Here is a 17691-nt window from a genome sequence, read left to right on the forward strand (position 1 = left end):
GGGCAGTGATAGAGGCACCGTGCTACTGCAAGTTGCACGGCCCAGCCAAAAAAAAAATTTTAATAAGAATTTAAAACATAGTTCCCTGACTGGGGATTGAACCTGGGCTCTCAGCAGTAAGAGCACAGAGTCCTAACCACTGTACCAGCAGAGAATTCCCAACTATGTTCTCTTAAGCTTTATGCTCCTTCTCCACAGCTTTCCTCTGGTATATATTATATATTTAAATGAATTTTAAATCATAACAGTCTGAATAATAATAGGTAATTATAGCTAGTTTGCGAGGGATGTTAAAGTGAGTCCCTTTCCCAGGAAATTATCACTATGGTGAGAGCTGGCAGAAAGATAAGGCAATTTTAGTTCATTTCTCTGTCTTGAAAAACAGTTTTCACTATGGAATGATGTTGACAGAGATGGGAAGTAAGTGAAAGTCTTGGAATTTATAAGAATTTTGGTATGTTACTAATGATGATCAAATTTTCAAATCCTTAGGTTTCTTGGACATGAAAAATAAGGAAATGTGTACCTTTGGACTGACGATGGATAATGTAAAGCCAGAGAGTGTTTAGTTAAGGAAGCATTACCAAAACTGGGGGAAAAAAAATGTAGTTTTGATGGAGACACATCTGAATTATAGTTCTTCAAATGGTCCCATTTAAAATTTGTGCGTACACTGCACACCTTTCCCCTCTTTTTTTCTTCCTCCTCAACACTTCCCTGGGAGGGTGGGCTTTTAAAACACCTATCACTTAGTTACAGCGACACCTACTGGTGAGAGCCTTTGCAATCATTGTGCTGATTGCCCTGTACTTAGGGAAGACTGCAGTTTCTGCAATGTGAAGAACCAATTTTTAAAAAACGCTGTAATGGAGATTGACATATGTACACTATTGATACTATGTATAAAATAGATAACTAATGAGAACCTGCTGTATAGCACAAGGCAATCTACTCAGTGCTCTGCAGTGACCTAAATGGGAAGGAAATCCAAAAGAGAGGGGATATATGTATACGTATAGCTGATTCACTTTGCTGTACAGTAGAAACTAACACAATACTGTAAAGCAACTATACTCCAATTAAAAAAAAAGCAGTTCTACATTGATAATTTCAGGTCCACTTAAAAAATAAAAAATAAAATAAATTTAAAAAAAAAATAGGGACTTCCCTGGTGGTCCAGTGGCTAAGACTCCATGCTCCCAAAGCAGGGGCCCTGGGTTCAGTTCCTGGTCAGGGAACTAGGTCCCACATGCTGAAACTAAGAGTTCACATGCCGCAACTAAAAGATCCCGAATGTGGCAATGAAGATCCTGAGTGCCGCAACTAAAGACCCAGTGCAGCCAAATATATTGAAAAAAACAAACAAACAAAAAAAACACTGTCAAACACTGTTAATATACCAAAAAGTGGGGAGATGCATAGGCTGATTTTTGTTTTCACTGTGTCGGTGTTTTTAATGATAAAAGTTGTATAATTACACTATAGAAAATATGAGAAGGAGAAAGGGGAAAAACAAAACTAATAGCACTTCCCATTACAGTCACCAATTTGGTGTTTGCTCTATTTTATATAAATTTTAATGTATGTATTGGGTTGGCCACAAAGTTCGTTCGGATTTTTCTGTAACATCCTATGGAAAAACCCTAACGAACTTTGTGGCCAACCCAGTGTTTCTTTAGCATAGCTTTTTTTCTTAGTATGCATGTAATGTGTTTCTTGGTTTGTTTGGTAATATAGCATAAGCATATTGTCTAAATTGTTATACTTTAATTAATCATAAATTTTACTGACTGCCTAGTAGTCCATCAGGTTACTTGAACAGTTTATTTACATTTTAATTCATTTCTTCTATTGCTGTTGTAAATAATTTGATGAGTGTCTGTTCAAATGACTTTTTCCATAGTTGGATTTTTTTCCATGATGAGCATTTTTATGGACTCTGACCTTTCCCCAAATAAGTTATGTTTTTGCTTATTAGTGAGGTTGAATATTTTTCCTTCTCCTTGTTTATTTATTATTATTATTATTATTTTTTATTTATTATTTTTGTTTGCATTGGATCTTTGTTGCTGTGCGCAGGCTTTCTCTAGTTAAAGCGGGTGGGTGCAACTGTTTGTTGTGGTGTGCAGGCTTCTCATTGCAGTGGCTTATCTTGTTGTGGAGCACGGGCTCTAGGTGCGCAGGCTTCAGTAGTTGTGGCACACGGGCTCAGTAGTTGTGGCTCGCAGGCTCTAGAGCACAGGCTCAGTAGTTGTGGCGCACAGGCTTAGTTGCTCCACGGCATGTGGGATCTTCCCGGACCGGGGCTTGAACCTTGAACCCATGTCCCCTGCATTGGCAGGCGGGTTCTTTTTTTTTAAATTTTATTTATTTATTTTTGGCTGCATTGGGTCTCGTTGCTGTGCGCTGGCTTTCTCTAGTTGTGGTGAGCGGGGGCTACTCTTTGCTGCGGTGCCTGAGCCTCTCATTGCGGTGGCTTGTCTTGTTGCAGAGCAGCGGCTCTAGGCTCACGGGCTTCAGTAGTTGTGGCTCACGGGCTCTAGAGCGCAGGCTCAGTAGATCTCATATACCACGGGCTTATTTGTTCCGGGACATGTGGGATCTTCCTGGACCAGGGCTCGAACCCATGTGCCCTGCATTGGCAGACGGATTCTTAATCACTGTGCCACCAGGGAAGCCCTCCTTCTGCTTGTTTACAGATTATACCAGTTGATTTGTCTACTGGCATGATAATATTTTTAGGAACTTGCCTGAGCTCTTTTTTTAAATAAAGAAATTCATTTGCTGAAAATAACTTCCTCAAGCTCTTACTGGCTTTTTCTAATACAGAAGCTTTTCATTTTTGTATGTCAAATGAATTGATCTTTTCTTTTGTGGTTTCTTTAATGAATTCAAAAAATCATAACATAGATCTCTACTGTCTATGCCTTATAAAAGTTTTTGTCTTTTAATCATTTATTTTAGACTGCATTGGGTCTTCATTGCTGCGCGCGGGCTTTTCTCTAGTTGCAGCGAGTGGGGGCTACTCTTCGTTGCAGAGCATGGGCTCTAGAGTGCAGGCTCCGCAGTTGTGGCTCACGGGCTTAGTTGCTCCACGGCATGTGGAATCTTCCTGGACTAGGGCTCGAACCCGAGTCCCCTGCATTGGCTGGTGGATTCTTAACCACTGTGCCACCAGGGAAGTCCCTAAAAGTTTGATAATTGTTTTCTTTTCATATTTAAATATATGTGTGTGTGTGTATTTAACTCCCCTCCCTCCCTTTATTTTTCATTATGTTTAATATGAAAAATATAAAGAAGTCAACCCATCATTTAAAGAAACCAATATTAGTGTTTTTAAATTTTTTTCCAGTCTTTCTTTCCAGACATTTTTGTAAACATTGTACTTTATCTGCCCAGAATTATTTTTGAAGTGTGACAAGGGTGTGATATTGTAACTTCAATATCTAAAGTTACTTTGAACATATGGTTTGTCTCTCAGCTTCCTGACATCCAGAGCAAAAAAGGCAGCTAGAGATACCTTTTTCTGTCTTGTGTTTTATCTCACTAGAGTTTGGGTCCTTGACCGTAGAACCTAAATTTAGTGTGTGGCACACAACAGAGGTGAAATAAAGATTTATTGTATTAAAATAAATAAAAAATAAATGTTTTCTGTCTCCCTATTCCTGTGGTACCCCTCATCCCTGACAGTGTAGGTTTTTTCTTTTCACTTTTCCCCTTTGAACCTTTTCTTTTTTCCTTCCTTCCTTTTTTAAAAAAGAACTTTTTGAACTATAGTTTGCTTTTTAAAACAGCTTTATTGAGCTATAATTCATATACTCTATAATTCACCCATTTAAAACGTACAGTTCAGTGGATTTTAGTATATTCACAGAATTGTGCAACTACCACCACAATTCGAATTTAAGAACATTTTCATCACCCCAAAAAGAAACACTACTTGACCCATTAGCTATCGTGCCCCATTCTCGTTCCTCATCCCCAGTCCAAGACAGTCACTAATCTACTTGCCATCTCTATGTACTTGCCAGTTCTGAATGTTTCTTATAAATGAAATCATACAATATATGGTCTTTTGGGATTGGCTTCTTTCACTTAGCGTAATGTTTTCAAGGTTCATTCATGTTGTAGCATGTATCAGTACTTCATTCTTTTTTATTGCCAAATAATATTTCATTGTGTGGATATACCGATTTTTGTTTATCCATTCATCAGTTGATATACATTTGGGTTGTCTCTGCTTTTTGGCTATTATGACTAATGCTGCTTTGAGCATTTGTGTACAAGTTTTTGTGTGGACATGTTTTTATATCTCTTGATTATATACCTAGGAGTGAATTTACTGGGTTATTCAGTTTTTGTTTTTGTTTTTGTTTTTTTGGCTGCACTGCACAGCTTGTGGGATCTTAGTTCCCTGACCAGGGATCAAACCCCGGTTCCCTGCAGTGGAAGCACGGAGTCGTAACCACTGGACTGCCAGGGAATTCCCTGGGTTATTTAGTTTTAATGAGTCCCTTAGTCTGTATCTTCAAAAAATCTTTAAAAAAGCTTGTTGCCTGTCTTTTGTTCATATCCCTGGCAGTCTTGCTGTTTTCGGTTATATCCCAGAAACTTTGAAGTTCCCTGTATTCAGCCGCTTAAATCCTGCTTTCTTTTAAATCCTAAATACTTTTTTTTTTTTTTTTTTTGCTGTACGCGGGCCTCTCACTGTTGTGGCCTCTCCCATTGCGGAGCACAGGCTCCGGACGCGCAGGCTCAGCGGCTATGGCTCACGGGCCCATACACTTCACGGCATGTGGGATCTTCCCGGACCGGGGCACAAACCTGTGTCCCCTGCATCGGCAGGTGGACTCTCAACCACTGCGCCACCAGGGAAGCCCCTAAATACTTTTTTATCCATGCCTTACTCTTTACTGGAACCACTGCCCTACTTTAGACCTTTATTATTTCTCACCATTATCTAATGAAATAACCCAGAATATTCCACTATTTTCTTTCTAATAGTCCCCCTCCCAACTCTAATACTTCTCTTATTAGAGTATTTTATTAGTACTTTAATATACAAATTATAGGACAGATATTATACTTGTTGATTTCATTTTGTGTCTTCCCAGTGAGATAATGAAGCTGGGAAGCTCTATAATGGCCAGGATTATATCTATCGCCAGAGCTTGATACAATATCTGGCACGTGTCCTTATTCCTAGAGGTATACTTGCTGGGTTAAATATTAGTCACTTATATCTTATAGACTTGGTCTATATTGACTTGGTCAATACAGACCAAGTCTATATTGCCAACATGCCCTACACACACCGTGCTGTTTCCCTGACATATGCTTTTGTGCAGTCATGCTACTAGCAGTTGTATGAAAGTGCTTATCTCTCCATACTCTGATTTTTAAAAAATCAGTCATTTAAATATCTGTCTTGCATCTAATAATATCATCTGTTCTGAAGTTCATCTCTCCACCTACATCTTCTCTACTCCACCATCATCCCACACTCCACTACATTCCTTTATGCTGCCCATAGTCTTCCCTGTGCCTGGGATGCCCTTCCCTTGCCAACATTTTTCACTTGGCTAACTCCTATGCATTCTTTGAAGTTTGGCCCAAATCTCAGTTCCTTTAGGAAGCAAGCCTTCTCTGAAATTCCAGACTGGAGAAATTACCCTTTTCAATTCTGGAACATCTTTTGGATGGCTTTTACTGTAACGTTTATATCATTATTTTGAAATTATCTGTTTCTCTCTTTAGTGAACTACAAGCTTTTCAACAGTGAGAACTATTTCTTTGAATCTTCAGAGCTTTGTATAGTACCTGGAGCAATAGACAGTAAATAATTGATAAACATTTCTACAGATTGCCTTTAGGGAGTCCACATGGTGGTATAAGGCACTATAGGGATAAGCTCTTAAGTAAGTTTATATGTAGTAAAGCCTATAACTTATACATGCGTGTGTGTGTGTGTGTGTGTAAAATATGTTGTAACTTTAAAACAGGAAAGATTCAATGTGTAATAAGTTTAGAAGCAAGGTGTATATATGGATTTTTATAGAGCACAAGTTACTGATGAATTAGCAAGGGCTTGCATTCTGGAGCAGAAGGAAATAAATTTCTGTTGCCCATTCTCTATTCTTATGTGGTCTAGTTTAATACAAAATTATCATCAGAATTTTTTGTTACATGCTTACCCACTTACGGCATAGTTCTGGGAGTTGGACAAAGAAAATTAAAGACTCTCATCAATTTGAGTCACACAAAATAGTGACACAGAATACTGGTAGAACATACTGAGATACAGATTGCAGTCAAGAAAAATTTCTATGCCCAATGTAGTCATGACTCACATTAAGAAAACATAATTCCCTTTATCTTTTTTCTTTTTTTTTTTGTAGTTAGGGAATGCATTTAGCTGTATGTACTAGAAAACCTATTGCAGTGGCTTGACCAGATAGGGGTTTATTGTTCTCATACAATAATGAAATCTGGAGATAGTGAGTCCAAAGTTGGTGTGGCATCTCCAGGTAACAGTAGGAACCCCTGCCACGTTTACTTTTGCCTTAGTGTGGGACAATTGCCATGCTTGCAACTACTCCACTGTGGGTCATTGTGACCTTTCTAGACAGGATAAAGGAGGAAGCAAGCCTAGTTGTTCCCAATTAAAGAGGTTTCCTGAAAGTCTTATCCAGCAATTTTGTTTTATACCTGATTGACCAAGACCTTGTTACTTGGCTACTCCTGATCTGCAAGGGAATCTGGGAAGGAGAATATTTTTAACCTGGCACACTGTTACCCTGAACAAAAATCAGGTGGCTTTTAGGCAGAAAGAAAGAGAGAATGAAAACTGGGAACAAGAATTAGTATCTGCTGGGACTTCCCTGGTGATCCAGTGGTTAACACTCCGCACTTCCAATGCACGGAGCGTAGGTTTGATCCCTGGTCGGGGAACTAAGATCCCACATGCTGCGCAGAGCAGCCAAAAAAAAAAAAGAATTAGTATCTGCTATTGAGTGCCATAGCCTAGTGCACATACATATACATACCAGTGACCACACATAGAGCATGAGGAGTCCACCTAAATAATTATTTTAGATGAATGACTCTTTGTTTCTTTTATTTTTTAAAATTTATTTATTTTATTTATTATTTATTTTTGGCTGCGTTGGGTCTTTGTTGCTGCACGCGGGCTTTCTCTAGTTGAAAGGGGACTACTCTTTGTTGCAGTGCACAGGCTTCTCATCGTGGTGGCTTCTCTTGTTGTGGAGCACGGGCTCTAGGCGCACAGGCTTCAGTAGTTGTGGCTCGCAGGCTCTAGAGCGCAGGCTCAGTAGTTGTGGCGCACGGGCTTAGTTGCTCTGCGCCATGTGGGATCTTCCCGGACCAGTGCTCGAACCCGTGTCCCCTGCATTGGCAGGTGGATTCTTAACCACTGCGCCACCAGGGAAGCCCTCTTTTTTTATTTTAAAACTTTCAAAAGATTATTTACTGAAAATTGTGGGAACATAATGGCGGCCAGTTTTTTAAATCTTCCTGGATCTTCCTCCTAAAAACAGAGTATGTTGATATCATGTACCTCTTAATATGATATGATAAGAAGGGCATTTCACTTATGTGGTATTCTTCTCCAAGACCCATAACTCCAGTCTAATGAGAAAACATCAGACAAATCCAAATTGAGGGACATTCTACAAAATACCAACCAGTATTCTTCAAAACTGTCAAGGTCATGAAAGACTGAGACACTGTCACAGATCGGAGGAGCCTAAGGACACGTGACAATTAAATGCAATGTGGTATTGTGATAGGATCCTGGTAGAGAGTAAGGACATTAGTGAAAAACTGGTGAAATCCAAGTAAAGTCTACAGTTTAGTTACTAGTATTATACCAATATTAATTTATTGGTTTTGACTAATGTACCTTGGTTATGTAAGATGTTAACATTAAAGGAAGAAGAATGTACAAGAACTTTCTGAAGTATCTTTGTAATGTTTCTATCAATCTAAAATTGTTCCAAAACAAAAAAAAATTACAATAGTTAGAGAAACTAGGACAGCAAAACCAAAAACTTTACAATCAAACCTTATATCTACAGTGAACTGTAGATCTTTGATTATTGGCATTTGTGAAGGGAAGGAAGCAGAGGGAAGGCAACAGGGCTTCTGATGGCCCTGAGAACAGGAGAACCTCTAAATCACCAACAGGTATTCACTGGAGTAACATCTAGAACAGTAACTGAAACTGGGAAGGGGTTCTGCCCTTAGAGGGTGTGTAGGAGGGAATGGAGATAAACTGTGGCAACTTTTGAAATTAACAAACTGAAGTTCTAATGCAAAACTGCACTGAGAGAAACTTCTAGGGGTAGAATCCACTTTGAGCAAGACAGGAACAAAGAAAAGGACAAGGTAAAAGTCAGAGAAAGAGCAGAGGGTAGAAAGAAGGAAGAGTTGTATGTTTTTTGTTTTGTGTTTTGTTTGTTAGTCACTTTTCAAAAATAAGAGAAAATCTCTAAAGCCATGAAGCTTAGAAAAACCCATCCTGGCTCATACCCCTTCCTCATAAAATTACAGGAAAACTCACTTAAGTTTAAAAATGAGTTTGAATCCATGTACAATTACTATTAGCAAAAGATAGCAATAGCAACAACAGAAAGAAGCAGAAAAACTCCCTAAGGCAGTGGAAGGCTCCTGGAAAGACATGCTCACCAAACAGATGAAAATTGAAAATGAGCTAATTTAGGAAATGATGGAAGTGTACATTCTAATTAGGATAATATCAGAATTGAGGTGATTGGAGAAAAGGAGAATTTGAAAAGAGAACTGAGGGACCACACAAAAAAATTAGAAATAAGAGGAAAAAATCATTTCAGAAATAAAGATGAAAATAAAAGGAACATCAAATAATGACAACAGATATGACTCAAAAAACACAAAGTAAAGCAATTAATTTGTTATATGTAATAGAAAGAGGGAAGCTTTTAAAATAAAAGAAACCAAAAAAAAGAAGGACTTCCCTGGTGGCGCAGTGGTTAAGAATCCACCTGCTAATGCAGGGGACATGGGTTCGATCCCCGGTCCAGGAAGATCCCACATGCTGCAGAGCAAATAAGCTCATGTGCCACAACTACTGAGCCCGCGCCCTAGAGCCTGTGAGGCACAACTACTGAAGACTGTGTGCCTAGAGCCCCTGCTCTGCAACAAGAGAAGCCACCGCAGTGAGCACACACGCCGCAACGAAGGATAGCCCCCGCTCACCACAACTGGAGAAAAGAGCCTGCGCACAGCAACGAAGACCCAACTCAGCCATAAATAAATAAATAAATAAATAAAAATTACAAAAAAAAGAAGAAGTAAAGGGGTTTGAGAAGAAATGATACAAAATATAGGCAAAGAGGAACCAACATTCATGTTAACTAAGTTCCTGAGGAAGAAAACAGCCAAATGCATGGGACAGAAAGAAAACTTTCCCAAAATGTGCCTGGGAGGGACTTCCCTGGTGGCACAGTGGTTAAGAATCCACCTGCCAATACAGGGGACACGGGTTCGAGCTCTGGTCCAGGAAGATCCCACATGCTGTGGAGCAACTAAGCCCGCAAGCCACAGCTACTGAGCATGTGCTCTTGGGTCCACAAGCCACAACTATTGAGCCCATGTGCCACAACTATTGAAGCCTGTGCGCCTAGAGCCCATGCTCTGCAACAAAAGAAGCCACCGCAAAGAGAAGCCCACACGCCACAACAAAGAGTAGCCCCTGCTTGCCGCAACTAGAGAAAGCCGGCACACAGCAACAAAGACCCAATGCAGGCAAAAAAAATTAAATAAATAAATTTATTTTAAAAATTTAAAAATGTGCCTGGGGAAATCGACCCAGAATGGCCAACACTGAGACATAGTCTATTAAAACTGGTGGACTTTAAAGAAAAATGACATTTGGGCATCCTAGCAAAAAAAGACCTAATCACTTACAAATGAAGGAAAATGGATTTTCACTAGACTTTTTGACAGCATGTTTAGTGTTAGAATGCAATGGATTAACATTTAAGAGAATCAAGGAAATAAAACAACAACCAGGGATTTTCTGTTCAGATAAATAGACCTCCAAGTATAAAGATCACTAACATGTAAGAATAAAGGAAAGAGTGTTCACATGATCCCTTCCTGTGGAATCTACTAGAGCTTCAAATAGTTAAAATGACTAGAGGACCAGATTACGGTACCTGAATACTAATTTCCCATGAAAAGAAACTAGGAATACTTGAAGAAATAGCTGATTCTAGATCTAGAGCAGAAAATTAATATCAAACGTGAGACATCTTGTCAAAGAACAAAGGAGCCAACTTGATGTTTCTGTGGCCAAGTGCAGGATAGCTTGAGCATCAGTAAGGATAATAACTGCAGCGGATAGAAGCATCAAATATGTTTAAATCCATGAGTTCATATCAATGCAAAAAAGAACTGACTATGGGGGGGGCTTAAGGGAACTACTTGAGGTGGTGGAAATATTCTGTATCGTGCTTTATTAGTGGTTACATTACTTACTGTATACATTTGCCTAAAGCATAGTTTCTCAACCTCAGCACTATTGACATTTTGATCCAGGTAATTATTTGGTGGGGGAGGAGCAAAGCTGTCCTATGCATTGTAGAATATTTAGCAGCACTGGATGCCAAACATGAAAATCAAAAATGCCTATATTGTCAGATGTCTCCTGGGGAGTATAATGGTGCCAGTTTGAGAACCCTGGTCTAAACTTACTAAAAGGGTGAATTTTTATTGTATGTGAATTGTATCTCAGGAAACTTGATTTTTAAGAAAAGGAGAACTCATTAGTCACTTTTTTTTTTTTCTTCCCGTACGTGGGCCTCTCACTGTTGTGGCCTCTCCCGTTGCGGAGCACAGGCTCCAGACGCGCAGGCTCAGCGGCCATGGCTCACGGGCCCAGCCATCATCCCGGACCGGGGCACGAACCCGTGTCCCCTGCATCGGCAGGCGGACTCTCAACCACTGCACCACCAGGGAAGCCCTGTTAGTCACTTTTTAAGGAGTCTAGGAAACCAACTCATTATTTTGAAAACTACTAATTGACAGAATCAAGCATTTATCTTATCTCTTTTACATTAGACTGTACTTCAAGAGTAACCAAATAGTCAATATAGGGATGGATTTATGGGTCATTTATATATATCACTCCCAGTTGTCAGTTTTTGTGCCATTAAAGGTATGATTCTTCTATTCCTTTTTCTCTAATTTTCTACCTCTAATATACTTTATTTGGACTGGGAAACTAGATTAATAAAATTATTATTGTTTAGAAATATAAAGGGGAATTCCCTGACAGTCCAGGGGTTAGGAATTTCACAGCTGAGGGCTTCGGTTCAATCCCTGGATCCTTATGTATTGTGAATCATCTATTTCTGTTACTAGAGACTTTTTTTTTTTAATGCAGCACCAGGTCTTAGTTGCAACATGTGGGGTCTTAGTTGCAGCATGTGGGCTCTTACTTGTGGAATGTGGGATCTAGTTCCCCGACCAGGGATCGAACCTGGACCCCCAGCATTGGAAGCACAGAGTCTTACCCACTGGACCACCAGGGAAGTCCTTAGAGATGTTTTTATTTCTTGATTTGGGGACATATTCTGGATACCTGTTCCTCACGCATAAGTGGTGTTACCAATATTCTGTTTCAACATGGCTGAAAAGACACAAACACTTTGTGGTCTGAGATATGCTTCTTTGAGTTAAATCTGTTGTGTAAATTGAAACATATTCAGAAAACCCAGTGTGTGTTTAATATAGGTATAGTTTTAAAGTTTTAGTCTTACTGTATTAATACTTACTGAATTAAAGTTAAAGAACACAGTGTTCCCAAAATCATTTCAGAAAGCAGATAAATAGGGAAGTGTATGGGAACCACCCTTCTGAAAATTACTGAGGAGGTTCTTATTTCATCTTATTTTAGTATTACCCAAGTTTTTTCTCAGAGAAGAATAGGGTGTTTGACTTACCATGTGGTGGTCTTGAAAGTTCATGACTTCAGCACACTTCTTCACTTTGGGGAAACTAAAAAAGTGTGTAACTGCCATAGCTATTTCAGAAACTGATGCTAGAGGCAACCACTGGGTTGGGCAAGACTGTCATTAAACTGTGCCTTTGGTTTACTAGTTATTTTAATCATGGAAAGGAAAATCCATAATTTATTTCATTGCTTAACCAGTGCCACATTTTAAGATAAAACTGTTCTTTTTCTAAAACTTATTAAAAGAGGCAGGAAACAGATTTTGGTCTGATGTTGATGCTTTGTTGACATTTTATCCGTTCTTTTTGTTAAATGAAATTCAAAATTGTTCATTTTATCTAAGCCCATTCTCAGTTTTCTTATTTTAAAAAAATTTGAAATCATTGTGGGGGTCCAGGAGGATGTTAATTTTTGACTGTCCATTTCATAAGAATTTGAAAAGAGGGTTAGAGATTTTAGTTTTAGTAGTCCTGATATCTAAGTATTTCTCTGTGTCCCTATTTAGTGTATTATGCCTATCTTGAATATTATTCTTATGTTTCAATAAAATGGAGAAAGATTTGCCTCTTTCCAGTTGATTGGGACAAGGGAGAACTTTGGGGATTAATGAATTGCTTCTCAAATTTTAATGGAGTTAGGTTAGCTTGGAAAATAGATCAAAGAAGAGGATCTGCTGATATACACCACAGTTTTGTCTTATTTCTAAAGACTTATTATAGATAGCTGGATCTACAGTTTTATAAATTTCTCTTCTGAAGGTAATTTTTGGTAGGTAACCACTGGCAATACTAACTAGCATCCTGTCTTGTCTGCTGAGCTATTTGGCTTATTTTAAAGGATAAATTCTCCATCCCCACTAGGGGGAGTTTCCACTCAGTAACACATACAATTTTAAGGTGGAATGATTATGTGAAATACTGGTGTATCTTATTCCATGATTTCTCACTATCTTTTTTCCACAAGATATTTTCCTAATAGTAATAGCTACAATGTATTGAATGTTTGCTATGTGACAGATACTATGCTAAGCGCCCTACATGTATTATTTTATTTGTTTTTCACAATAACTTTATGAGATTGTTAAGATTTCGTCCCAATTTTACTGATGGAGAAATTGATAACTAGAGAAGTTACTCGATCACTGCCAGAAAAGCTAATCAAATCATAGTGTAGGGGCTCTTATCTAGGGTCTGTCTTACTTCAAAACTTGTTCTTAACCTGTACTCCAGTACTTCCCAGTTTTAGTTCTGCCAGTATCACGAAAATCTCAAAATATTCAAACTAAATTTATTTTAATGCAATAAGCTGGTGCTTAGAAGTGGTAGAGTGAGAAAGAAAGTACAGAGAGCTGCTTATTAGGTATTGTGACTCGAAATTATGTTGATGAGCTGAAAAGAGTTGAAATTAGGTACAGAAGTAAAGTCAAGAGCCTAGGTTTCTAGATGTTAAGTCTGACCTACCCCATTTATTTAGTTTCCTTCTTTATAAAATAGATAAAACAAAGCTGGCCATTTCAACAGTCTCCAATTATTGGAATCTTAAATATGAATAGAGTCATTAACTTATTTACAAGGTGCTTTCATAGGTGAATGCTTATTGATAGATTTGAAAGCTTGAAAAGAATGTTATGTATTCCTTTAAAACATTGCTTCTGTCTATTGGCCTAGAGCGGCGGTGTTTGAAAATGTCAAGTGTGACCCATTAGTAACTCATAAAATCGATATACTGGGTCATGACCAGCATTAAGGAAAAAAAATTTAAATAGAGTCTAGAAAATTTCAGAATACCCTGCTTATCATAAGGGTAAGCATTTTTTGTGAAACTTGTTTCAGTTACATGTTTATGTACTAGGTCACAGTGTCATATATATTTTTTAACTGTGGGTTGCATGTTTAAAAAGTTTGAGAAACACTGGCCTGGAGCTTTGTAGCATTTATCTATTTTAATTTAACCAGGACAGAAATTATAGTGATTCAGACAGATTTATCTTTATTTATTTTTTAAAAAATAATTTTAGTTATTTTTGGCTGCTTTGGGACTGTTGCTACACGTGGGCTTTCTCTAGTTGCGGCATGCGGGCGTGGGCTGCTCTTCATTGCAGTGCACGGGTTTCTCATTGTGGTGGCTTCTCTTGTTGCAGAGCACAGGCTCTAGGCACGCAGGCTTCAGTAGTTGTGGCACGTGGGCTCAGTAGTTGTGGCTCGCGGACTCTAGAGGGCAGGCTCAGTAACTGTGGCGCACGGGCTTAGTTGCTCCACAGCATGTGGGATCTTTCCGGACCAGGGATTGAACCCGTGTCCCCTGCATTGCCAGGTGGATTCTTAACCACTGTGCCACCAGGGAAGTCCACAAATTTATCTTTAAAAGGAAATGACATCAAGTAACATAATAGATTGTATGCACGATATTTTCTTCCTTTTTGTAGCATTCTGAAAAGCATCCAATCCCAAACCGAAACTTTCCTGGAGTGTATATCTAGCTACACAGAATTAACTTAGAGGACCTTCCGTGGCAGTTCAGTGGTTAAGACTGTGCTTCCACTGCAAGGCGCGTGGGTTCAGTCCCTGGTTGGGGAACTAAGATTCTGTCATGCTGCGCAGCATGGCCAAAAGAAAAAATTAACTTTGACCTCAGCTCTTTCCTTTTCTCTTTGTGTTAAAATTTATAATGTACATGTACTATTTCCCTCTGAATATTCAGCACAATTTTTTGCTCATTTTAGGAAGTTTCCTCTTTCCGGTTTTGTATGTTTTCTAGTTTGGAATCCCTTGAAGTCTCATTTTTAGTCACTTCCATTTGGTTGGTTCCATAGCACTTTAGTTCTGGGAATGAATAAGAGATTTGTTGTACATCTTTCTATAACAGTACAGAACTTTATCTCATTCTTTTTAATGCACGTATAGTAGTCCATTGCATAAGTTTATCGTAATTTACTTAACTAGTTCCTCAGTGGTGTACATTTTGATTTTTTTCCAGTTTTTTTGTTGTTATAAAGCTACAGAAAACATTACTGTCACATATCTTTGTGTACTCGTGAATATATCTATAGGACATTGCTGATTCAAAGTGAAATTTCCTTTAAGATGTGCACTTAAATTTTTAATAATATTGCCAAATTGGCCTTCAAAAAGGTTGTACTGGGAATTCCCTGGTGGTCCAGTGGTTAGGACTCCACACTTTCACTGCTGAGGGCGCAGGTTCAATCCCTCGTTGGGGAACTAATATCCTGCAAGCTGCACGGCACAGCAAAAAAAAAAAAAAGAGTTTGTACTAATTTATCACCACCTGTATATAAAAATGCCTGTTTCCCTGTATCCTTTGCCAATTCTGTGCATTATTAGAGTTTTAACTTTTTGTAACCTGGTAGGTGAAAAATTACAAGTCTATTATAAATAGAGTTGCATTTTAAAAATTGAGTGAGAATGAGCATGTTTTCATAGACTTATTGGCTCTTTGTCTCTTCAACTCTGATTCTTGAGATTTCAAGTATGGGCAGTATCAGTGAATGTGACTTCAAAGTTTTGAAGAAATGGTGCTGTAAAAGTGAAGTGTCACTGAGATGCCTGCGACTGTGACGACTTCCCCTACTTCCCACCTTGACCCTTTTACTCTCTTAATTTCAGGTGATCATGGAGCTCAGCTTGGCCTCCATGGGGCTGGTGGTGATGGAATACATGATGACCCAACAGGTGGAGAGGAAGGAGAGAACAGCCCAGATCCCCAACCCCAAGCTGGTCGGAGGACCCGGCGGGAAGCATGCACCTGCCCCTACTGTAAAGATAGTGAAGGAAGGTAAGTTGACTCAGCCAATCTCTTAAGAGTATAAAGAAGAAAAATTAATAGACTTGGAGGTAAAAAGAAAGGGTTATTTTTTAAAATTTTTAAGTGTTGGCAGTGTTGCAAAGGGATCAGAGACAGCACAGTGCTTTTGATTAGATTATATATGGGGTCTTGGTTCCAGCTCTGATCCTTTTCAACTCTTTTTTTTTTTTTTTTAAATAAATTTATTTATTTTATTTATTTAGTTTTGGCTGTGTTGGGTCTTCGTTGCTGCATGCGGGCTTTCTCTATTTGTGGCGAGTGGGGTTTACTCTTTGTTGTGGTGCACAGGCTTCTCATTGCGGTGGCTTCTCTTGTTGAGGAGCATGGGCTCTAGGTGCACGGGCTTCAGTAGTTGTGGCTCGCAGGCTCTAGAGCGCAGGCTCAGTAGTTGTGGCGCACGGGCTTAGCTGCTCTGAGGCATGTGGGATCTTCCCGGACCAGGGCTCGAACCCGTGTCCCCTTCATTGGCAGGCGGATGCTTAACCACTGCTCCACCAGGGAAGTCCCCTAACAAGATAGCTTATAAAACAGCCTGGCAGAGAAAAAGAAACATACCTACTGTAATGATTTTTTACAGTGGCTGTGTGAAAATCATGAGTTTTCCATAATCTTTTTTTCTCTCAAAATAGATAAAAATACTTATTCTGGGTAGAAAATTCTTCCATCAAGGAATCTAATATGTCCTACAGAAGAGAATTCTGACGAATTTTCTCATTAGTGTACTGGCTATTCAGTATTATCTCTAGAGAGCTCCAAGTTACTTTTTTTCAAGTCACTGATTTTGAAAGAGAATAGAAAGTCACATAGTTTTTTATAAATTTATTTATTTATTGGCTGCATTGGGTCTTTTTTTTAAAATAAATTTATTTTATTTTTGGCTGAGTTGGGTCTTCGTTGCTGTGCGTGGGCTTTTCTCTAGTTGCGGCAAGCGGGGGCTACTCTTCGTTGTGGTGCGCAGGCTTCTCATCGTGGTGGCTTCTCTTGTAGCAGAGCACGGGCTCTAGGCACACGGTCTTCAGTAGTTGTGGCGCACGGGCTTAGTTGCTCCACGGCATGTGTGATCTTCCCGAACCAGGGCTCAAACCCATGTCCCCTGCAATGGCAGGCGGATTCTTAACCACTGTGCCACCAGGAAAGCCCCTGCCTTGGGTCTTCGTTGCTGCACGGGGGCTTTCTCTAGTTGCAGCGAGCGGGGGCTACTCTTCATTGTGGTGCGCGGGCTTCTCATTGCAGTGGCTTCTCTTGTTGTGGAGCACAGGCTCCAGGCATGCGGGCTTCAGTAGTTGTGGCTCGCGGGCTCTATAACGCCGGCTCAGTAGTTGTGGCACACGGGCTTAGTTGCTCCGTGGCATGTGGGGTCTTCCTGGACCAGGATTCGAACCCATGTCCCCTGCAATGGCAGGTGGATTCTTAACCACTGCACCATCAGGGAAGCCCAAAAGTCACATAGTTTTTTAAATGCCTTTGAAAAAAATCTGTTAAAGTTTTGTTCCATTAAAAATAAGCACAAAAATAAGAAATGTACCAAAACAAGAAATAATTCGAATTCTTTGTAGGTTACCCTATATTACAGGAAAAACTTGAATCAAAAGCACTTGAGTACAATAGAGTTTCCCTCTCACAAAGCTTAAAGTGGATTTAAGTTTTTGAAGGAAATTCTGTGATTTCTACCTAAGTATGATTTCATTTCTGTTAGTGTTGGTTCCCCCTCCCCATGCCCCACTAATATGTGCTGTTAAAACCCAAGAAAAATCCCTCTTGGAAATCTCCCCAGTGCCCACTAATGGTTCACACATGGTTTGGCAAAAACATTTCAGAGCTGATTTCCTGAGAGGAGCTTAGGATTTGCTCCA

The 17691-nt window shown here is 39.3% G+C and overlaps 1 protein-coding gene across 1 annotated transcript in view; it reads left to right on the forward strand.

Moving 5' to 3' along the window:
* SP1 (Sp1 transcription factor) overlaps nucleotides 1-17691 on the forward strand; it is a 41607-nt gene that overhangs the window by 19432 nt on the left and 4484 nt on the right. Inside the window, exon 4 of the mRNA XM_029204940.1 lies at nucleotides 15640-15808. Coding sequence (XP_029060773.1) covers nucleotides 15640-15808 — 169 coding nt within the window. The remainder of the gene's footprint in view (nucleotides 1-15639; nucleotides 15809-17691) is intronic.

Source organism: Monodon monoceros, unplaced genomic scaffold, assembly GCF_005190385.1.
Source record: "Monodon monoceros isolate NGI ecotype Baffin Bay Population unplaced genomic scaffold, NGI_Narwhal_1 Super_Scaffold_6, whole genome shotgun sequence".
Lineage (NCBI taxonomy): Eukaryota > Metazoa > Chordata > Mammalia > Artiodactyla > Monodontidae > Monodon > Monodon monoceros.